This window comes from Dromaius novaehollandiae, chromosome 2 (genome assembly GCF_036370855.1).
Source record: "Dromaius novaehollandiae isolate bDroNov1 chromosome 2, bDroNov1.hap1, whole genome shotgun sequence".
Lineage (NCBI taxonomy): Eukaryota > Metazoa > Chordata > Aves > Casuariiformes > Dromaiidae > Dromaius > Dromaius novaehollandiae.
The window spans coordinates 119,640,261-119,664,727 of record NC_088099.1 but is presented as its reverse complement, the minus strand read 5'-3'; the positions used below and the strand labels follow the sequence as shown (position 1 = coordinate 119,664,727).

At 40.2% G+C, this 24,467-nt stretch overlaps 1 protein-coding gene across 5 annotated transcripts in view; it reads left to right on the top strand.

Moving 5' to 3' along the window:
* TMEM241 (transmembrane protein 241) overlaps positions 1-21,961 on the top strand; it is a 68,234-nt gene extending 46,273 nt beyond the window's left edge. For all 5 annotated transcript variants that reach the window (XM_026122768.2, XM_064507305.1, XM_026122772.2 and 2 more), the window contains 2 exons: positions 16,906-16,970; positions 21,274-21,961. In XM_026122768.2, the coding sequence (XP_025978553.2) occupies positions 16,906-16,970; positions 21,274-21,334 (126 nt within the window). In that variant the 3' untranslated portion in view covers positions 21,335-21,961. The remainder of the gene's footprint in view (positions 1-16,905; positions 16,971-21,273) is intronic.
* The last annotated feature ends 2,506 nt before the right edge of the window (positions 21,962-24,467 follow it).

The window sequence follows — 24,467 nt, the reverse complement described above, 5'->3', positions numbered from 1 at the left end:
CATTTCTAAATCCCTCTCTCTACAGTTATTTAAGGATTAGATTATGACTTCTAACCACTGGTCAGCAAATAGCCATAGGGCTCTGAGAGAGGCAGACCAAGTGGCTTATGTCCCCTGATGTATGTCCTGTCCCTAAAAGATGTGGTGCTCAGGGGACTTTTGTAAGCTTTGAACAATCTTGTGAGATGACGTAACCTGCAAGTTACTCTGTTCCTATCCATGGCTAGCATGGAGAGGAATGGGGCAGAGTCCAGTTTTCTCTCCATGTGTCTCATGATGGATGGTTGTCCTAGGAGACAGGAGGAAACAGTTCTTACTGCAGAGGTTCCCCTCCCTTTCTCAGACCAAAGAGTCTATAGTCACCTCTGTGCTTGTCTTCTCATCCATTAGAAGCCCATAGACAGTTGAGGCCCACAGAGCTAACTCTGTAACCTTGTGACATTGTTCATAAAAGGAATTACTCAAAATGGATTAGCTGTATTAACATTTTTACAAGTACCACATTTTTTAAGGTTTCTGATGGAATATTTTGACCTTTTGTAACAGTGAACGGTTAGAAAGCCCTGGACAAGCTTTTGTTTTTGAATGGAAAATTAAAACCTTAAAGAATACCAGTTCTTCCTTGCAGTCCTTAGCATAATAATAATAATAGCATGTCAATTTCTTTCCATTACATCATTACTAAAGCAGCATAAACACACCAGAAAGTGGCAATGCAGAGACTGTGGTTCTGTTATTGTTGGGTTGTATGGAAAGGGTCAGGAGAGAGATTTAGTTATCTGGTCTGGGAATTGTTTGTTTATGAAGTAGGTTTTCCCAAAGGAGTCATGAGATGGGAAATACAATAGGAAATGGACTTTATACGTGCACAGAAATACCAAAACTCTAAGTGTCGTGCGGGAGAGAGGTTGATGGAAACTCGCTATTTTTGCTAACAGATTTTTCAGAAATACTTGATTACGCATCCCCAAGTTTCCTATGCTATTTTTGATACTAGCAATATCCCCCACAGAGTACGGAGTTTTAGAGACATGACAGAAAAGTGTTTCTCGTCTGATTTGGTTGACTAGGAACATTGAGACTTCAGGTGTTTCTACAGATTGTAACAATGGAAAAAGGGCATTATATTGCTTTTTACAACTAAAATATTCCCCTTAAACTGGATGTCCTCACTTATTCTAGCAGTATTCTTGAATACCTTTCAGTCACGCTTTTGCTATCCATATATATGTAAAGCAGCATGCTTGGGATCTGTTCACTTACTGCAGTGATACTGAGGGCAAGGCAACATTTGAAAATGCACCCAAAAAATTCCCTGATCTTGAACTGGTAATGGTCTCTGTCTGTACTGTTCAGCCTGAGACCAGGAAATCTACCATGCAAAGAGCAGTCACTGGCACTGTGTGCAGCATCCCCCATATTTGTTCAGTCCTAGCGCAGTGGGCCACAGCACATCTAGGTCATTTAAGCCAGTTGCAGAGATGACTTCCAAGCACATAGCTGGGTCATTGTTCACCTACATGGTATTTGTGTGAGGATTTGTGGCTGTAGCAGAGGCACAGTCCTGTGCTTTTTACCAAGGTGAGCCAGTAATGTCAACAGACATATCAGGGTCCAGGTTGCAAAAGTCAGTAGGAGCTTGGATCCCATCCTCTGTCTTGGCAGAGATCACACACAGGCTTTGCTGATATTTGTGGTATGTTTGCTGGGTGCGTTCTGACTTGAGCTTGGGGAGTGGCTGGGGAGGAATGTTAGCTTCACTGCACATCTGATAGCTCGTAGTATTGAGTGATCAGGATATGCATCTGATGTAGTCAGATGTGTCAAGTGTAAAGCGTGGTGTTTTCCAACTGCGTAGCAGAAAGCAAGCCCCAGTTAGGAGGGGAAAAAAAGCTTCCTGTGAGTTTCCCAGGTTGCTCAAGGTGTATTTTCTGCTGTCAGCCTTCTGCTTTGTTAGGGTGTTATCTGGTATAGGGCAACACCTAAGCACATGGCCTTGGATTGAATGTCAGCCTGGCTTTTGAAAAGATGTTAAGTTCTTGGGGTGCATGGAAACATGTTGATTTTAGCTTGTAGCATATCTGCCTTTATCCCCATTTTTTGCCTTAGCCACCTAACTGGTGAAGTTCTCTTTCAGAAGTCATTGTCCTTTGAACTATGCTCTCTTACACTTCAGGAGAGAACAAACTGAAAGTGATTGAATCTATTAGATTCTGGTTACTTTGGACTATGCTAAGAACTCTGAAATGGTGGACGTAGTATAGTTAAATGTTGAAGTATTATCAGCCACTAAGCAATCTACTCTTAAAAATACTGTCTTCCACCACAATGCTGACGTATTCAACCCAAGTCAATATGCCTGTTCTTCATGGACTGAAACTGCCAAGAACTTTATGCTCTGCTTGCTGGAACCAGCTCTTTACCTGGATGTCAGCTGTCACCTCTGTGGGAGGTCATGGTCCACCTGTGAGGTGCTTGGAATTTCCTTATCTCCCACTTTTTTTTCAGAGGCCCTGATGCTACAAGGTGAGCTGTTACAATAGCTGCAGTACAGTTCCTGCCTGATCTGGATACTGGCCCACCCACTACTGTCTGGCACTTGGGAGGCAGATAGCCACAGGCAGGTGCTGAGGTCAGTCCTTCCCAAGGAGCCTACTTATACTTAGCTAGAACTATGTAGCAAACTGTCAGTGCCTTGGCTCTAAACCCCCAAGGCTGACAATGAAAAATATGGTTTTCTTACCAAGGTTATCAGGCTCCTCTGTCTCCTTATAGTAATCGCTACTTCATAATCTCATAAGGGTTAGATGAGGTGAAGAATAACTTGGAATCCCGAAAGGCTAGCTCTTGGCGAGCTTAACGTGAGATGAAGAGTATTTTGTTGCAGTATTTTACAGCAGCAGAGCACTGGAACAGCTGGCCACTCCTCCAAACTGAAAAGTACTACATTTCAAATCAGATGGAAGAAATAATTCTTTAACACAGTATACTGTGCTACTGACCAGGAAAATTTGGGATATCAGGAATACTTGGACAGTTGACTGAGTAAAAGTAAAGGGAGGTTTATATTTTATGTGGACTTGGATATGCTCAGAAGGTTTCAGTGGCCATGTTCCTAGTAATTTCAGCAGAAGCAAACATTATATGTAAATCTTTCTAGAATAGAAGTGGAAAGACTAATAACTGCATGCCTTGGGGTGTAAGTTTTGTATCAGTTAAGGTCAAGATGCAAATCCCTCCTTTTCTCTGAAGTGCACATGGATTGTAGACTATCTGCATTATGGGAGGATCTTGATTCTCCTGGTGTCTCTGGCGCCAGCCAGTACTTAAGTAAACAAACACTCTTGTCCATTTCAACACAAGTGTCTGTAGAACGCTTCACTGCTGTTGGTGCTGTTGTTCAATGAATACTTACTCCACCATACAAATATTTAATAATTCATAAAATGAGAACAACAGGATGAATTGCATTGCCCTGCCAACTTCTGAGCTCAGAGGAGAGAGACTTTCAGAGGAGAGACTAAATGTCAGGAGCAGTTTAAGGCTTTTGTAGTAGTGGAACAGAGTTTAAGGAAAAGCGACTCTTTGATAGGCTGAAATAACAGAGAATAAATACGATTGTGCAGAGCATTACTTGCTGAATGCTGCAAGAGAGCAATGCATGAAGCAGTTATGGGAAGTGGGAGGCTTTGGGACTTAAGTTTGGTATAACCTAGAAATACAAAAATATTTCACCTTTTGGTCAAATCTACATGAATCAACAATCAATCTTGTAACAGCAAGAACAGAAAAAAACTCTTCTTGACAGAATCAAAGTTATTTGGCTTAATGGAGCCTTCTCTTATCCCTCCCCAAATGACCTTTGTTATCCTTATTTGAGAAGACATCAGCTGCTGAATCAATTCTGGCTCTCATTTTCAGAGCTTCAGCTAAACAGATGCTATTAATCTGGAGCATGTATGTGCACCTGTTTGAATTATGATCGATAGTGATTTCATATCAGCAAAGCATGCTGCAGGGAGGACTTACATGAATTGCACAAGGTTTTTCTCTTTTCCTGTTTAATGCAGAAGCTGAATAGCCAGAGAAAGATTCGTATCTGGATTACATTTACAGTGGCCACATTTGAGAGAAATATTTAAATATGAACTGAAGCATGGTTAACATTGAATTCTGCACTGTAACCACAGTACATTTTATAGGCCAAAGCTTGGTGGCACTTCACCAGCTATCTCATTAGTCATAGGAAGGGGAAATGTATGTTTTGGCTATTATCTCCAGTAGCAGAGAGCACATGCTTCTTGTTTTGGCTTTCTCTTTATTATGACAGGACGTCTGATATTTGTGTTTGAGTGAAGGTAGGGTGGAGTGGTTACTTGATGTCCAAAAAGAAATAGCTACCATAATCTTCAACCAAATCTAGTGTTTTACAAGTGTCAAAAGAATTTTCTTTTTTAAAGGTATCTTTAATTCTTTGCAAGAAATTAGAGTGAGTTATGATGTGTTTGAATATTCCAGTCATAACTCAGCAGTAATGCATATTATATATTTCTATAATATATATAATCTTTTGTTTATATATGTATCCCTGTATTGATATATATTTGTACCTTGATGGATGTAGGCCTTTCTGAAGAGAAAAAGTCCTGTCTTGTTCATGTTTGATCATTATAAATATCACCGTGGTATCACTGTATTTCTAATAAGACAACTCTCCTCTTATGTAAATTCTGTTTATTACATTCAGTAACCCAGGTAACTTTCTTTACTTTCTGTGCTTAACTATTGTAATGTGGCTGTGCAATATAAAATAATTGTTGTATCTTTCTCTATGGTGGCTGTTGTATGTCTTTTAAAAAAAAGAGAGAGACAGTGCAGAACCAAGGAAACGAAGGAGTCGCTAAGAATCAGAAAGGCTGTCCGTGAGCTTTACAATAAAATCTTTGTATGGCTGAGAGCCATTAGGCAGGTGTCGCATGCTTTAGAGGTGAGGGCAGAGGGATTTCTGAAAGTGATTCAGAAGCAAAAGAGAAGGGCCTTTTTTGAGACCCTTTTGCCTTGTAGGATGGGGCTGCGCATACAGCTGGGTTCGAGGATGACCTGGTAATGACAGCGTCAGTATCTGCAGATGGCTCATTTTCTCCCACAGCTGAACTCCTAATGAGATGCATACAGTTCAAGAAAAATAGCTTGGCCACCTTTGTCTTATAAGGAATAGAAGAATGATGAAGTTAGCCAACAATTCAGTAGTTTTTTTGGCATTTGCATGATGTTCCAGGTTCTTAAAAAAAAAAAATCATATTAACCTGAGAGGATTATATATTAATCCTTGGCAATGTATTAATCTGATAGGACTGGATTCTGAATGAGTTTATGGAAGTTCATACAATCACCTATTGCTTCAGTTTTGCCCTGGGAGCACTTGCAGGATCAGGGTCTTGGGTGTGTTGGTTAATTCCTCAGATCTCAGAACAAAAAGAACGTCCAAAAAACAGCACCGAAGATGTCGTCATAAATGTGACCAGAAGTAGAGGGTGTATATCTAATTCCCTAACTCTTGGAACTATGTACATGTGTCTAGGCATAGAATTGCAGAGGATTCTGTCTTCTAAAATCATACTGGAGATATTTAAGAAATCTGCTTTCTTGTAGCAATTGAAAAGCTAACATATAGAAACACTCCCCTGTGAGATGCAGATTTTTATTTTGGCTATCAGTGTGGTTAAAAAAAAATCTGATTTTGCTGGAGATGAGCACATATACTGCCTCTGTTCTGAAAATGTTTTAGAAGGCAGGCTGCTTATTTTGGTTTTGTCATTTAATCAACCCTCCTGCTTTTCTTTTTTTCATACTTTTTGTTTTAAATGCATCATGTAGCTGTTTAAGTTGGACTAGAAGTTAATTGCTATATAAATACAACAGATTTATTAACACTAGGACTAAGTTTTATCATTATCATTAGGCATTTGACTGCCAGGGCATGTTTAGACACTGGCTGATTTCAGGTTACAGTACATGAAGCTAATTGCCACTGTGGTTTTAATAATGCTCAAAATTTAGAATTAAAATATAAGGACAAGGCAGAAGATAGTGACCAAACCTCCTCTAAGCACAGTGTACTCTAGGGAAGCTGGGACCTGTGCAGGCACTTAGGCAAATACAAAAAAAAAAAAAGATCTAAAATTTACAGCAGCTGGTAAAACGGCTGTGTGGCTGGAGCTAAACTGTGTAGATCATGAAGTTGCTGACTCTGTCACCATTGCCATGGTGCCATCGTTGCCATGGTGCCAGCAGCTCCAGGCTATCATTTAAGTAACAACCCTGCCCAGTCCCATGCACCTCTTGATCAGGGATGTGGGGGGTTAAAAAGGTTCATTCTTCCTTTTTCTCATAAAGCAACTGCAGGAGAGCTGAGCAGAGTCCACCTTCTGTGAGCGAAGTACACCTGACCGCTGTAATACATGAATTCAGTGCACTGTCTGCTAAACTCATACTCCAGTGTGTGCGGAAAAGGTGACTATATCGGTCTCCAGTTAAGTCTGTCAGGGAATGAAAACCCTTAGGGCATGTCTGCACTTTGGTCAGACTGTGAGGGCAATGCAGGTAGACATGCTCAAATTACCTTTAAAGGGGTAAGCAGAACTGAGAGCAAAACCTGTTTTGTTTTCCCCCTTTTTCTAACACACTTCACTTCGAATTGTTTGTTTCCCTTGTTTGGGCTGCTCAGCTTTGCAGGCACGATCACTGCATTGCTGTTTCCTTTTGGAAGGGCCATTTTTTTGGTTTCAAGGCTAAAGATTCCTTTTTCTTTTTTTAATTTTTTTATTCTCTCTTTTCAAAAAGCTGACTCTTTTTAAAGTCCTTCCTTGTCAGGGGATTTATTAGGCCACTCATTCAAGGGGCTCCGCTGTCACCTGAAGCAGTTAAGCAGTATATTTTGTCTTTCCTTTTGTCTGAACTTATAACAGCAGACCCTCAGAATGAAGTGAAATCTCGCGTGGGTCCTTTCAGTGTTTTGATTGCTACTGCTGAATTGATATCTCGGGGAAGGAGGCTTTGCAGGAGAATTGGGTGAAGAAATTTTGCACTCACTTGCTGCATCTCTTTTAGCCAGAGACTGACTTCAGCACTTCAAACATGGCTTACAAAGACTTACTGTTCAAGCTTCTAGGAATGATCCAGATTGCAGCCTTCTTATTACAGTAGTCAGTATGCTTGATAGCTCCCAGGGACATTCTTATTTGCATGGTAGTTCATCCCGAAAGCTGACCTGAAATTAAATAGTGAATGCTAGTTGTTTTCTTTTTTGTTTGTTTGGTTTTTTTGGTCTGATTTTGTTTGCAGGATTCATTCAGGTACTCTGTAGGATTGGAGATAACAAGTGAGGGAATCTTCTGTGGACAGAATGGCTGATGGCCATAGGAATAAAATAGCATATTTGTTTTTTCTTTTTGTTTTCTTTTGTCTTTGATTCTTCCCTGCCATATTCACAAACAATCCAGATGGCAGGACTTCAGATATAGTTCCATCCTATCTTTGTGAGAAAGGATCTGTACCATGTTTGTCATCTTCAGCAGGGAGTTTTGTTCCACTCCCTGTTCTGCCCAGATAAAATTTCCAGTGCCTGTAACAGCTGTCTGTAATCAGTGAGCTTACTGGGGCTTGTCAGATGCTTCTTGCCGTGCAGCGCTGGCTTTATGCTGTTGGTGAAACTTCACAATCAGCATCTGATCTACAGAGATCTTCTCTCAGGGCTTATAATTGCAGAAGGGCTTGCCAGTGCACACTGGGCCGTTCTAGTCAGGGTTTAGACAGAGGAGGTCCAGGTCCCACAGTGTTCTTCCTTGTTTTGGATGTCCCTGTCCATCAGAGTCACGATCTTGTTCATCCGTTTCTGTAGCTCGTGGATCTCTCTGGATCAATATATTCTTCCTTAGGTGCAAAGAAGTTTCCCATTTGGCAACATTTGGTTGCCTTAAACTTGGATTTAGCAAAGCAGAGGAGAGCTAGACAGAAATGGCTTGTAGTCCAGATGAAATGAAAAGTATATGTAAACAATGAGGGATGGTGTTAATAGTTTGGAAAATTCATGTGAATTAATGAATACAGATGATGGCATTAAAAGGTATACTCTTCCTTTTTTTTCCTGTTCTGATTTTTTTGTTTGTTTTTGCTAGATCTCTATACCTGACATAGTTTTTTATATTTGAGTGTACATATACTTACTCTCAGGTAGACATATATACAAAAGAGATATAACGCTGAAATTCGGGAAATTATTTCAGTGGCTTTCCCTGAAGACGTGAAAGAAAATACGTTATTGCTGATTTTGCCTGCTGTAATTTTTGCATTTGTGGTAATACTAGATTATCTTGATTTAGCTGTTTTCAGTGGCACTAACAGTGATCCATTTCTCTGGCGATTTTTGATGATTATCTTACCAGCTGGTTAAAACATGCAGAAGGACAAAACAAATATTATGGCTATAAAACGCCTGACATTGCTTTAATTCCACCAGTAGAATGAAAACAAAGGTTATGTACATCAGAAGCTTTTTCCTGATGTTTTGAGAAGATGACCTGATGATAAATAGGAAGATTTATTTTGAACAGTGAGTGAACTTCATGAGCTCTTTCAAAACAGTTTTTGGAAAAAATATCCTTTTTTTGTAAGGACAGAGGTTTTGGCAGTTTGGGGAAGTGAGGTTAAATGGATTGGCTCAGTGTACGTAAACTAAGGAAAACTTCCATAAAGTATTCTGTGTTCACTTACAGCATGAACCACAGCATTTAACTTGCTAGCACTTTAAGAATGAATCGGAAGAAACATACTTTTTCTAGGGTATATAAAAGTATAGTTGTAATATTAAAAAATGAGTTGTGTCTGGACTAAATTCCCCCATATCTTTCAATTCCAGATAGGAAGATTAAATCAACTTCTAGATTTTGGAAATATCCAAATCTTTGTTCTTGGCTATATAAACAGTATGTTCCTGAACACTTTGGAAATGTTAGATATTCAAAATCCAGGCCCAGGTTTTGCAGTTCAAAAACCTTTCCATAAGGTAATTGTGACATCAGGGACGGAAGGGATCAAATATATTTTTGTCAAGAATGACATACTTGTCTACTCAGAACTGGCTGGTTTGAACTATTTGAGAATTGCCACCACAGGGGCTGTGGGATAATCACAACTCTGGTCCGTGGAGGAGGCAAGGCAGCAAAGAATGCTAATCCAGCATTTCCTTATCTCTGATATACAGAATATGTATAGGATTCAAATGTCTGCTTAGTCAAGAACTGGGAGTTCTTAGGATGCCATTGCTATTTCCTGTCCTTCAGTCTTTTTCCTCAGGGGTCATACTTTTACCAGGCTTTTCTTATGTTACATGGTCATAAGTAGATTTAATTGGGAAGATGGACCAACTTTGATTTTGCCTGTTCTTAAGGTCCTTCAGCAAAGAATTCTCTGAACAATCTATATTTTCGCTTTGTTCTCTATAAAGCATTATTTTTTTTCTTAATGCACATCTTAAATCTTTTGTGCTGAATTCTGGTGCACTGATTTTTATCCTTGAGAGGACATGACTAGCTGATTAGGATTAGTGCTCAGGAAATCCTTTTGCAAGACATTGAGGAGGAGTCAGGAGCTCTTGACTAGATTTCTCTCTCTAACACAGAGGTGTGGGCACACTCAGTTGGGACTGGATATTAATGTCACTGTCTGCCCTAAGGAAGAGCAGATGCTTGAGTCTGTCCTGGCAGTAGTGGAAGTCAGGAATGGATTGGAGCCCTGATAGTTACAGCAATAAAACACACAGAGGGAGTTGCCAATTTACCCTGTAGTATCTCTAACCAGCTTTACATTCCTTCGTTAAGTTGTTCCTCTTGGCGAAGTGAAGGTGCCCACAACTGGAATGTCCGATCCTTTTCCCTTCTGAAGGACTATAGTACCTTTGGAGTGGTCCAGTTTCCTTCCTGTTACATGTAATCAGGCACTTCTGGAGTTTGCACCTGTATTTCGGAAGCCATTCCAGCACTTGGCCTGTCCTAATTTTGTCTGCACTAAGCCATCTCAAGGTTCCACCATGCAGACTTCTGTGAAGGGTCGATGTTTTCCTTACTGTCAGCCTTCAACTTTCCTTACTAACAGCAAGCAACTGACTTTGTTGCACTGAAACACTTCAGCAAGCATGGGGAAGAGCAAGAGAGAGGCTGGGAGTCTCTAGGAAGAGGCAAAAATGCTCTGTGGCCATAACTCAGTGATATATGGCTAAATTGCTAGAGTCCCCTCATCAGTACAAATGGGCCAACAATGTTACTTTGGTTTTGTTTAGCATCATCAGCATCTAACAATAGGCTCTTAATTTCAGTATATACCTTGTGCCATCAGTTACTAGTGGTTCTGCAAAGGCAGAATACTCATTTCTGGTATTGCCTTTTAGGAGTCGGCTATAATAGGTTTGTACAGATCTAGGGCCAGAGGCTTCAGTATTGGCAAGTCCATTGCAGCCATCACTATGGTGGAATTGTAGAAGTCTGTATGCTGGCCAATCTGTGCTTGGTTGGTTGGGGCTGAAGATGTCTAGGAGAGCACTGCAACTTTCTGGAGGAAAGGCAGGATCAGTTATGTCAGGGCCCATCAGTGGAACATACGTATCCATAGAGTTTCTGTTGGAAGGAGACCAGGATTATCAGAATAAAAAAGGGTATCATTCCATCATATTCCAAAGCGTCAACAAGTTTGTACACACTAATGCCAGGGCCACTGGTTGCGTGTGTATCGTCTCCATGTCTTCCTTCTTAATTAATATCTTCCAACAAACTCATACTGATGTTGATGGCAGGAAGGCATTGACCTGAATTGTTCGCAACAGCTCACTCCTTGCTGCCACTGTGTATCTGGTATATCCTAATGACCATGGTGCCAGTTGGGATTTCAGTTGCATCCTCAGTTCCTCCTGAATATCTAGATTCTTCAGGAAGCTCGTGAACCATTTGACTTGACCATCAGCTTAACTCTTGGACAAAGAGGTCCTACCAGATTTCCCATGACCAGACACAGGCTTCACACTCTGGATGTAGCAAAGAGGGAGCCCTCCAGTGGCTCCAGTATAAATGGACATGCCTGAGGCCTTTCTCCTAGGCCAATGACAACCTTGGTTAGAGAGTTGGTGCATAGGACTTACGTTAGGAAAGAGACTGTGAAATGTAAGCATAGATGTGCATAGCTCTCCTGGTACCTATCAGTTTATAAATGTCTCTGCTTGACCCTATGATATTGCTTTGTTTCTCTTCCTCAGCACCCCTTTTCCCTCTTACAAAACATCTTCCTTCCAGAATACACACCACTCACCTCCTAGGATTTTTCTTCCTCCTCTGAGCACTCCTCCTTCTGTTGCCTGAACTGTTAACAGCACTTAACTCCCCCTCCCCCTCCCCCTCCCCCTTCCCCCCTCCCCCCCTCTCCCCCTCTTTTCTTTGTCAAAAATACCTTCTATGAAACAAATTATGACACTCCATTGGGAACTTCTTTTCACATCCAGCTATAATGTGATTTGGAGAAATGTGATCATTGACATCATGGGTAGTGTAGTGGCATATCTATTAAAGTTCCTGGGAACTTATTAAAGTCTCTTTAAAGCAACAATTCTTCCCTATGCTCATGGATTCATAAAGCAAATTTACAAATATAGATGTACAGAGAGCACATTCTTTCCTATGCCTCCTTTTCCCTATGCAAGGTTGACTTTACATGCTGGATTTGCTCCTACAGTGCAACACATATTTCCACACATTAGGACATTTGTGCTTTATGAACCTTAGCCTGATGTCCAGCTCTTTAATGTCAATGTCATTGTTCTTGCTGCCAATAGTTCAGCTTGATGTGGAGTGAACTGTGCACCTGTGGAATCGACTCCCAGCTTCTCCTTAGATCGCAAACTTAAGCATTGTATTGTCCCTCAGTGCAGTTTGTTGAATGTAAAAAATGGCATAAGCAGTTTGTGCAATGTTATGTGGCTTCTGGGCCTGCCTTTGGTTCCTAGAATGATGGAAGTGCTTTAAGTTTTCACCCTTTTCGGTGGGGAATTGAATCTGAGAATCTCTCCTAACCAAGGCGTTTGAAACCTCTGGCCATCCTGCTTCCTGTGGGTTAATGTTCTAGATCCCCACAGGACTTTGCTCTGTCAGGCTGTGGGTGTGCCAGTGGTTACTGTCCACTTATCTACCCAAAGCTCAACCTTTCAGGCAGGCAATATATGCCCACTTCACTGCAGAGGAAACAGAGAGAAACTTTATTCCTCCTAAGTGATTCCTTACACAGGTCAGGCCTTATCAGCTCCTGATGAGTTCATTTTGATGGTCCTGATTTCTCTGGTGTACAAATATTAGAGCTGTTCTATGTTTGTAGACAAAATCAGTTCAGCCCCACCTTCTTCTGTTTCACTATTTACGATGATCATGAGTTACAATGAGTTATTGAACCTCCTCAAAACATGTCACTGCTAGTCAGAGACCGGAACAGGCTCTGTTTCCCTCTCACAGGCTCTGTTTCCCTCTGTACGGAGCAAGTTGTGATGAGTGAGTCTGTATTTGTCTGCTCTGTCATCTTTTCTAGGTAAGTCCAATCCCACTTCTAGTATGAAGTTGTGAAAGCTTTGCTATTTTAAGGCACTTCACTGTGGCGTAAGCAAGCCATAGGGCTGTATTGCCCACTGTTTTCTGGCTCTTGTTCTCTCCCTGTACTAGAATATCTGCGTAAAGAAGCCCCTTCTGTTTTGTTTCATTATCTAACTATTCAGGCCCAGTCTTTGCTCCAGCAGTCCTACAACATTCTCCCTGTGCTTGACATAATCACTTCTCTAAACTTCTTTCTTCTCCTGGGCTGGAGATCAGCAAATTCTGTTTATTCACAGATGTGATCCCAGATGAAGCTATCTATCACAAGGATAAAGTTATTCCCCTCAATTGCGTGCTGATACACACTTTGTAAAGAGCTAGAACTATTTTTGATTGAGATGTTGACGAGCAAATGCAGTTTGTAATACCAAAATTTTTGTTTACTTATATAATTACCTCTAAATAACTCAGTGATTGGAACTATAGAAATATTTGAAATTGAGGTAAATATGTATTAATCAAGTGCTCCTTCTAAATGGGTGTTGTTTCCACAGTACAACAGAGTGGCACATTAAATTTAGACTGATTTATTTTAAGAAGCAAGCTTTTTTCCTTTTGTGCAGGAAGGTGTTTGAAATGATTTCTCAGGAACAATTTAAGCTCACATTGAAATATTTTCTTAAATGATGCTACACCTGGATTTTTTTCCTAATTACCGAAAGCTGTGTCAGAATTTTGTAGAAATGTGCACAGTATAAATGTCTTTAAAAGTAGCTTTTGCAGTACTGCATGGGCACAGGCGTCTGAGGTGGTTGGGGCTCACCCATCTAGTCCGAATCGTTTGGTGGAATTAGTGACTATATGTCAAAATCTTGGGGAACTTGGTTTATAATACGCTGGTTATAGCTAATTAAAATTTTATTTCCATCTTTCAGTTTTAATGATTCAGCGCCATAATAGATTCTGCAGTCATCAACTTTCGTTTGCCCTTTGCTTGGTTTTCTTTGTCTTGTAAGCTTATTCCTTTTCCTAAGGCATCTAAGTGCTTGGGAAGACAACTGTGACCTTTAAAGTGAGGAAAGAGAGATTACCGCACTTAGCATGATTTTTTTTAAAGGACATTCAAAACATCAATGTAGGTGTCTCTTTTTTATCTAAATACCTGTGCACTTAAAACAGTTCAGTAAATGCTGAAATGTAGTAAAAGGAAAATTAGCTTCTGAACTATGTCCTTAGATTTTAGATTGTTCCCCTAGAACAAATTATATGGTTGACTTCCCTGAAAATTTGTTTTTCATTTTTGAATGTGTTCCTCTTCTGTATAAACAAGAGAAGGTGGCCATTTTAGCAATGTGTTTTCGTTTTTGTTTTGTTTTTTTTTCTTGCACACACTTACTCCATGTGTTCTTCCAACCCACATTTTGTTTCTCTTTGGCACTGAGGCACTCTTACATAATTTTTCAAATATACAAATGTTCTGCAGTATAGTCCAAAAGGCTACAGGCTGCAGTAGCATTTTTGCAGAGGTTTGGGATGAACACAGTAGAATGGTGTATTGTTTTTGATAAGACTTGTTCTCAGAGAGCTCTTAAATGCCTGTTTCTCTGTTCTTGGCCTCTTCTCAAGTTTCTAATAAACATGATTATAACAGAGTGGCTGATACAACTTCAACTTGTGCCACTTCTCAAATACAGTTTCTTTCAGAACAACTCAAAGAAAAGAATTGCTCTGTAGCTATCACAGCTGCCACCCTTCACTAATTCCTATTTATATGCTTGGTGATGGATATTGTACATTTTTACATACTAAACTAGCATTAGCCTAAGATAAGCGCAATATAATTAACTCTGCAATTATTCGCACTGATGTAAATGAGAAATAGTTCTGTAGGTTAGCTTAGTTCCTGCAAGGTATGTGAGGGGAAGATATAGCCTACTAGAATGAGATGTAGAGGCTTTTATTTTACAAAATGCTGCATTTCAGCTGACAGATGCCCAGCATAGGAGCTGTATTTAGGTAAGCTGCATAACAGATTCAGCTTCCAAATGGTTAGAGTTTCACTGTTTAGAGCGTCTACTCCCTCTGGCTTTACATAAAACAGTCTAAGGTGTGACCTCGGTGCGGACAGTTGCAGTATCATCTTCTTGAGTTCTGAAGAATAACTCTCAATTGGTGACTTGTCTTTCTCCTCTATCAGTCTCTCTTGGGTGCATCTATTTATTCACAGGTTTGCTTGTATACATGTTTTACTGGCATACAGCAGAGGAGGGAGGAGTAGTGCTAATACACATCTCTGATTTTTCCACTGGAGTGGAAACTTACATTTTCTGTTAGCTTCAAGCTTTTCAACACTGCCCATGTTGTTGTATGCTACTATGATAAGCACTGCAGAAATACTTAAGTCTGGTGGATGGATAGTTCGTATCAGGAGATACGTCTGTGGCTGTTCTGTTACCAGCAGTTTGACTCCTATGCAGGAATGGGGTAGATCTGCAGTCCTATGGTATCCTTCCTGGACCAAATCCAAATGCTGCCTCATTCCCTGTGCAAGGCACCTGTGCCGTAGGCAAATGGAGAACAGTCAGGGCATAATGTATGGTAATGTCAAGGAAGAAAAAAGCCATCTGTGCATCTCTGATTCTCCCTGAAATAGAAAGCATTCCCAAGGGGGCCAGAAGAGGCTCTAGCTCTGCAGTGCCCCTCGAGCCCCCCAGCTATGTGGTGCTTGCTGCCATTGTGTGGTCTCTCTGCCAGCTTTAGATTATTGCAGGCCACTCCCCTCTCCAGCTAACTGTTAGACTGGGGCTGGAGGAGCGATGCACAGCCATCTTTTCCTGATCAGCTGCTCTTGCTTCTGTGATGATTACACTCAAGGCAGCCTCCGAACCCTGTCTTTTCAAGTGTAACCATAACAAACGTAATGAGTATTGACTAACAAACTGTTATTCCAAGTTCGGGTGTGCGGAGTTTACTCTGAAGTGGCATTTGCTTCCCTAGTGCACATGTATTAGTGTTTTTTAACAAGTCTTTAATGGATTAAGTAATGAAATTTCTGGTGTCTCCCCTGGGAGACAACTAGACAAACAACTATTAGGAAATCTTTCCTGATAATTATTTAGATGTTTTGTTTCTTAATTTCATCTTTATACTTAGGCAATTTTGTGTTATCCTAAACAGTTCCTTTCATTCCTCAGTGCTTGTTTTTTCCCAAGCATTTGTAAATCACTACCATGTCTTCCTTTCCCACAGGCATTGCTTTATCCTAACTGTTGACTGAAAATCAATCCCTCCATCTAATGACTCTGTCGCTGTTCTCTGAACTCCTTCCCTTTTACATTATCCATCTGGCAACAAAATGTCCAAAACTGGGTGCAGAGTGCAAATGTGGTAGCTCCATAGCTGTTGAAACAGGGATGTATTACAAACCATTGTATGTCAGGAACTAGCAGTTTCCAGCTGTTTCTTGGATCAGTGCTATAAAGATATGAAGTTATTTGCCACCATCTTCTCTGAGCCATTCTGAAGACACCTTGGTGTAATGAGAGACTTGGGATATAAACATACCAAATTGCATTGTTTTTCTTTACCCCACAGCCTTTTCTTTACCCCATACCCTTTTCCTTTTTTGTCTTCTCTACATCCACAAACACACATCAAGCTCTCATTCTTCTCAGAAATACAAAGTTTTTCAAGCCCCAGGCCTGACTGCTGTCCCCAGTCTAGTCTGCTATCAGCAAAGAAAAGCTAGCGGCTTTCCAGGCTAAACCAACTGGGTTGGGTAACAAGGGACTTTCTACTCTGGTGCCCTGCCCTGCCCCTGCTGCATCCTAAGTTCTCTAGGAGTAAAAATACAATTGCAGTGTGTGACAGTCATACTATCTTCTTCATTTTGTTTCCCAGCCTAATGAGCAGCCTACGTGCTTTCCTAGTGGTTCCTACAGTTCAGGTCCCTCCTGCTGGCTGCACAGCTATTGCTTCCCTATGTGTTGGGTCTTTGTATGGTTTCTGGCCTGTCTCCTGCTGGCCAGAGCAAAACGGAAGTGTCTGTATTTCTCTATACTTAGGTGGGGGGGGGAGGTTTGCCAGGAGTGGTAGTTTCATGTTCAGCAGTATGTTTGTCTCACTGGGTTTCTCCAGTCCATTCACTGTCTGTTTTAGATACTGAATCTAAGGGTTTAAAAAAAAAAAAAGCAAAATGTGACTGCATGTGTAGGAATTTAATTTCAACAAAAATATTTCAGTTTTCACTTGTGATATCAAGTTTTTTTCCTTTTCGATTTTACAGGTTATCACTGCTGGCTTATCACCATTCTTCTTTGTCATGACCGCAAATGTACTAACAATTTCTTGGTAAGTGCCTACGTGAGCTTTTTCCTTAATAGTAAAAATGAATTTCCGCACAGTGCTTCATGTGGAAATACTTTTTAAATGGCAAGTTCTATTATTGTCAGTAATATTTTAGGTGTAAGGAGAACCAGGTGTGCAATGAGGAATCCAGTATAGTAATACAAATGGAACAGAGTTTCTTCCGCTTTTGTGGGAGAATATGGACATTTTTGGACATTAAGCCTCACCACAATTCACTCAGCACATTTTACAGCTAGATAAATGGTTGAAATAGGCAAATAAATGACCCATTCAAAGTTGGACTATAAATCAGTGGCAGAGTTGGAAGTAAAACATTGGAGTCATGGTTTTGTAACAGCATTGTTCTAACCAATAGAGTGCTTTCAAATTTCTGAATAGCCCCTCACACAGTGTATACTCTGAACACATTAATACAAGTAGGAAAATGATATATTTAACTCTTTCCAAAGCTCTGTTTGGCTTTTGTAACATGTGGCCTAACATATAAATCACCGAACTTGAAATTTTTAGGAAGTTTAGATTGCAAACTCCTTTGGTCAAAGACGATGTTTTGGGTCTGTCTTTGTATAACACCCAGCAAAAGGGAATTCCAGTGCATGGCTGATGCTCCTAAATGCTTCTGTCATGCAAATAACAACTAAAAAGAAGTTAAGTGTGTATTTCTAAGGCTAGATTTGTTTGTAAGTCTGCTTGCTTTTGAAAAGCTTTAGGCTTCCTTTCTTTCTTCCTAGTCTGATTGCCGCCCTGAAGATTCAGCTCTGTACAAAGTGCAATTAGCAGATCCTTTTTCCAGGTGTGATATCTAAAATAGTATCAGGACCCTGAATTAATGTGCCACTAGCCCCAGATTTGTTTCTGAGGATCTCCTGAAGAGATGTTTCTAAATCTCTGGTCTGATAACACATATGCGTTTTCAGCCATTTGAAACATGCTTTTCTGTCAGTGTTATTAATACAAAGAAGATTATATTGCTAAAGCCAACATTGATAAAATCATATAGGCACCTGAATCCTTCATTTAAATTGGGGGGGAGGGAAGATTACACATCCCAGTAGGGTTCTCGTGTTTAAATGCTTTATTTACAGGTAGGTAGATGGTCTGATTTACAGACCCAGTATGTAAAAGCTGCTGCTGACACTTAATTCCAGCCTATAATCTGTAGATGTATATTCTCAGTTTACTTTGACAGTCCTGGAAATCTTCTCTAAAACTCATTCTGCTTATCAGGAAAATTTTAATTTCAATGACTAGATGCACCATTTGCATTTTTATATGGTAAATAACTGCATGTGTGTGTCCTCTGTAGCTCAAAAATTACCATCCTGCCACACATAATCCAATTTGTGTTGTTTTTGACTTTTCTTCATTATCTCAAAGAATTTCAGAAGTGAAAAGCATGCATTTCCTTCCTGTATTTGATACTTTCTTGGTTATGTAAAGGTATTTGTGCCTTAATCACCCAGAATCAAAGAATCATTGTGCAATGTGACCTTGAGAATGGAAAGGCAAAGATATAAAACATTGCCTCTGCCACCATGCAACCATTACAGTAGAAACTGTGTATTTAGTATCTACCAGGAGTCCTTGGAAGCATAATGAAACAGATTTAAAATACTGCCATTTATATTCTGCTCTATTTTCCCAAGTGATTTCTCCTCTTGCATTTTCTTCAGATGCTGCTTGGAAGTTAAAGAAGTTACTGAAAGCAGAATCTCACTTTAAACCAGCCCCATATATGTATGTGCAAGTGTGCATCCGTATATGTATGTTGTGCACACGTAATCTCAAATGCTAAAGTAAATCATGTGTATTTTTCTTTAACTCTAAGAATACATTTCTGTGGCCTATCTGTATAGGAGGCTGAACTAATATCAGTGCACCTACAACACTCCCAGTCCAGGCCATTAATTTGCTGTGTCTCATCATGTTTTACATGTGTTTGCACAGGTCTATCATATGCATGCTTAGAGCAGACTTTTATAATATACACATATTTACTGACATGTATACTAAAAAAAAAAAAAATCATGTGTACCACTGAATGTGAATACATGGACCTGTACAGTTGCACACATACTACATATCCTACGTGCATTGTCAGTGATATAAGTGAGGAACACATTCACATATTTACAAGAAACTTTGCATCGGCCCTTAGGCTACTTCTATGTTTTTTTTGTTACAATTCAAGATAACCATTACTTGTATTTATTTTTTGAATTCTGTGCATCAGCAGGGTCTGGGCAATCAGCAAAGCTCTGGAAATAGTTTGTTAGGTGATAGCAGCTGCAAAGTACTCATGAGAACATAAACCACTGAGTTTTTTGGTGTTGCTCCAGTGTTATTGTGGAATGTTATATCGTATGTTAATTTCTGAGTGATGAGCAAGTGCGGTTAGCTGTCACCCCATAATAAACAGAAGCCAGAGGATTTGCGGATGATAAACTGAAGGTACATCAAGGGCCTGCATTTAGTCATGTTTTTTGCTTTGCTCCATCTTGAAATTACAGTGATTGCTTCCGTTGGCCCAGTAATCTAGTGAACATGGATTGCAGCAGGCATGCGGACACCTGGGATGTCAAATCTTTCAAAAGGGGATTCTTCCTCTGTCTCATGCAGAACATAAGATTTTGAAGAATGATTTAGATGTAAATGTGCTTTTACAGAACAGTGCTGTACAGTTTAATATCTTTTGTACAGAATTGCCAGTCTAACTTTTAGAATGCTGTAGCAGGGATGAGATTCTTTGTTGAAGTCTCGGTTAAAAATTTAATAGAAAACTACGCTTCTATAGAAAGTAAAACTGGAAAGAAAAATTTTAAGCTATTTCTAAGAATCTGTTGGTTTTAGTCCTTTTTATATTCATTGTGATTCTTCCCTAGGATAAAGAAGCATACATTACCTGACCTTAGCTTCAGAAGGAATTAATGTAGAGGAAATGTTTATAACCAGAGGTGAAATCTAGGCAAGACACAAAGGTTAACCCTTGCCAGAGAAAAGTGCTTTGAGATTGTTAGTGATTAGACACAGACAGACTCTTGCATTTTAGGTCTTTTTGAAAAGCTTGCGTCCTTAGCAACCATTTGCTCTTTCTTGGTAATTCCGCACCCAAAGGTAGACCGTCTCCACAACTGAATGTCGCGCTCTCTCTAACACCTGCTTTCCAGGTCTATTTGCTGTGTTACTAGAAAATACTATGTTTTTGTTATATAACATTAGTTCCTTTCAGGAACAAGAGGAATTATGTGATTTTTAAAACAATTCACTGAAGCTAAGAATTAAGTAAATGTAATGGTATTAAAGTCCAGACAGCCATCGGCTTTACATGTTGGGTTTTTTTTTCCAAGAAAAAAAATACCCTCTAACTATGAACTTACAACAGTTTGTTTTGTTTATAAAGTTCATTAAGGAGCTTTTCTGTTTCATAAGCTAACTAAGTCATGAGGCTAAGATGAAAGATCGGTACACTTAGCTTTACACTGTTATAAAAGGGGAGAAGAGTCTGAGTCCTACCATATTCCTCTTGAATATGATAGCAGAGGAGATTTAGGGATTATTAGCTATTGCACAAATAGCTTATTTCAGTGAATTATCTTTTGTTTGTAAAACCATTCATCCTTATTTGGAGCCCTACTTCTAGCCTGAATCTTAGAAAAAAGCATTAGTGCCACCACTGTGTTGTGAGGAAGTTCTTGGGCATGTGTGCTTTTTTGGCTTGGGCAGTTCTGGTCTGCTGGGTTCCCCACAAAAAGCGGCAGATACAGGAATTTCTACTGGCCTGGAAATTCAAAATATCAAAATAAAACAAAACAAAGTTCTTTCTCCTGATTTCTTCAGTCCCCAAAACCTAGGCTTTTGTCTCCCTCCTGACTTGTCAGCAAGTTTTCAGGCTAGAATACAAGCAGAAATTGCAAAGGGAAATCATTAATAACCTAATGAGGTTCAAACTCTCCTGCCTTTCTTTCCTTTTCTTGCCTGTGTGCTAGTGTTCAGCTTTGTTCACATCTAGGTTCATTCTTTTCTATGTAGATCTCTATGTACTTTTTGTATACCACCAGCCCTAAAGTATAGGCAGGGTAGGAGTCTGATGAGATCTGTAAAATAAGACATTTCTAATTTCAGCCATTTCTTAGCAAGAGGAATGAAAAAATCACCTGGGGTAGTGTCACTAGGATGAAATGTGTTTAGACAAATTAATACCTTTCTCTTTGATGTTGTGACATTTGGTATTTTATCAAGCAGAGGGATTGCCTGATGCTGAATTTGTGCTATGTTTTGTTTACAGCCTTGTGATCAGTGGAGTTGGAGAAGCGTTGCTTGCTTACACTGAAAGGACAGGCACGTAGAGAGGAACCATATCTCACCAGCTGGAAAAGAGCTGACCTGCAGCTTAGAAACTCTATCATGAATAAAATGCAGCAGCAAGAATGAAGAAATGCAACCAAACACAAGGAAAGAGACCCATTGTTCTTTTATTAAGAAGGGGAAAATATGCTATGAATAGTGTCCATAAGAGAGCAGCATAGTTGGTAGGGTGATTAGGAGGCTTTGCCTCAAAGCACAAAACAAAAGCTGCTATTTCTGATTGATGTGGTAAAGGAAAAACTGCACTGTCTCATGCTGATGGCTCTGTGTGAGAACCTCTCAGTAGCAGCTTCTTGCACAGGGATCTGAACTCAGGAAAAGCAGCATTCCTCACTGGCTGCCCCCAATTTTTGTTGGAGGCTGACAGCACATTGTACCAAGCAATGTCAGAATCCAGATCCTGCTGTGAATTGAGTATCAGGAAGCATGGATTTTGTTCCCAACTGTTCTGTAGCAGCAAGCTACCACACACAGGCCTCTAGTCACGTCGTCTGAACTGCCAGAGTGACTGAGGCCATGGGGCTTCTGAAGATAGTTCCCTTCTGCGATTGTGGCAGATTGGCAGCTTTGCTGAATGGGGAAATCAGCAATAAATCTTATTGTCTGTAGTGCTTGCTCTTTGTGTATTTTTCCTCCTCCCATTCTCCAAGATTTCTCTTTAACTCTGTGAATTTTTATCAGCCAGAGGGGGCTGGAGGGACTCATACTGTTCCTAGCAGTGGTTTGTCTCTTAAATTATTGCAAGAGGCAAAAGAGATCATAAGCTTTAAATGAATGTCATAAAGAGTAGAAGGCAATTAATATCAAGAATTCTTAAAAATAATTTCATTTCCAGTTGTTTAATGGCTGTTAGAAATTAATCTTGACATATTAATGCCTGGGAAAGCAATCTGTGCAAAAGCAGTAATAAATGGTGATTTGATAATGTTTTGGGGAAGTTTTACATGGTAAAAGGAGTTTGGTAGCAGAAATCTTCAGCGAAGGGGAGGGACTTGTCTCACGTAACGTTAGGTATCTAAAGTGTAGTCTCTTAATCTGACTAAATTTCCTTTATAGTCAATGGAAAGAGAGGGAGTCCCTCACAGAGATGATTCTTAACACAGATAGCTGTATTGATGTGGCTGAAAGACTCTCTGGAAGTACTTATCTTTCTATAGATGGAAACTATATGACTAATACAGACAAGACACTTAGCTTTTAGAAGGCTACAGTTAGCTGAGACATACCTGCCTTAGTCTAGCAAGTTCCACCAGCTGGAATTTAAAGCATAGCTATATTTTAACTTTAAATAAAACAGCATCCTTTCAACAAATAAGGCACATCTTACAAAGGATTGCAGTCAATATCTGTGTCTGGAAAGTTTTAGATAAAGATTAGTTGGTTTTCAGAAAAAATGCTGTAGTTTAAAAAAGAAGAGAATTCAGAGAAGTACTGTGGCCTGCATTATACTTAAGGTTATCCTAATTAATCATAAGGGGTCTGTTTATACTGGCATGTTGTCCATGTTTGCTGGATCAAACTCTGGCTTGAGTTTGGAGTGAGCCATTTTCTTGCCAGGTGGTAAAATTCACATTTGAGAACAAAGAAGGAAGCAAGAGGGACAAGGATGAAAGAAACATATGCTTGCGCTCGAACGCTGGTCCTGAAACCAACATGAGCTACATGGCACAGTGAATTAGAGCCCATACTCAGCCCTCGTGAGCCAAGACACACACATAGCTTTGGACCCTCACTGCCTTCCAGTCCAATAAATTCAGACAGCGCTGGGAATGATGGTCATAGCATGCTGGCTCCCCAGGTGGTTAGCTCTGCTAGCTGGTTGTGACAAAATGGCAGGATCATTGCCATTCCACCTTCCTACTGATTTTGAAGTGATTAGTAACCCTGGGAGAACATGGGTTTCTCATGAGAGTCATTGTGACTAGGTTTTGCAATCATAGCTGGAACATTTGTTGTGGGAAAAGCTCTGTGTGCACCTCTCTTCTTGCATAATGTTCAGGGATAGGCTGCAGTCTGGATTTTTTTTTTCCTTTCTTGTCTTTGCTATTCATCTCAATGTACCAGAACCCAGAACACCCATTTACTTTCTTGCTGGTGGTCTCAGCAGAAAGCCAATGGCCAAACCAGCATTGTGGTTGCTGTACTTGTTTAATTCCAGAAGGCATGTTTGGGCTGGGAGGTGTGTTTGTGGAAAGTTTATTTGGCCACATTGGGCATTACATTGTCTGGATTCTGGGGAAATTCAGTTTCTGCAGCTGCTGAATTACTACCTCCCTGTGTAGTGTGCCCACTACATATTTATTTAACTTTGTGATTGTTAAACCTCACCAGGCTGTTTGCTTCTGCTTTTGTTTTTGTGCCTTAGTGCAATGTTCTTGCATTTCCAATACTCTATTTGATATACGTAAAAATTTGCAGTTTTCAGTTAATCACCACGTAAGGAAACAAGAAAACAGTTGCTAGTGGAGTTGTGCTTCTCTATCAAACATGACTGGCAAGGAAAAGCATGCTCTGAACCAGCCTGACCTTGCTTCAGTTGAGGATGACCCTGGAGAGTCAACACAGGCCCTGTCAGTCTTGCTGAAGATTCAAAGTAGAGTAGAAGTGGAGCTCCAGGGCCTTTAAATTCCATCTTTGTGTATTCAGAGATGTACTGATGTGCTAAAACTGCAAAGCACAAAGGCGTGGGTTGGCTTCCTAGTTCCTCACAGAGCAGCAGTTGACAGCAGAGCTGGCAGCCAGCCCTTCTTGGAGCGTATGTGAGTGAAATGCTGCCTAAATATCGTCAGTAGCAAGCCTATAGATGGTTAGACCTGTCGTACAGGGGAAGAGGGTGCAGAGAGCCATTTAGAGGGCTCCTGACTGTTAGAACAAGTGGTGTCTTCATTTATTAATGTTTCCTGTGGTGGGGATTTTCATTCTGGGAACTGGTGAGATGCAGCAGTTGTAAAGCTCTAAGAAGGTGTCTTACCTGGCAGTTCAGAGCAAGCCAGCGATAGATCTAGAAGTGAGCCATGATGTGGGCTCCCCTGCCTGACTTGGTACCTGAGGGGAGGAATGGCCACCTTCAGTAGGGTCCCACAGTGGTTAAAAAAAAAAAAAAAAAAAAAAATC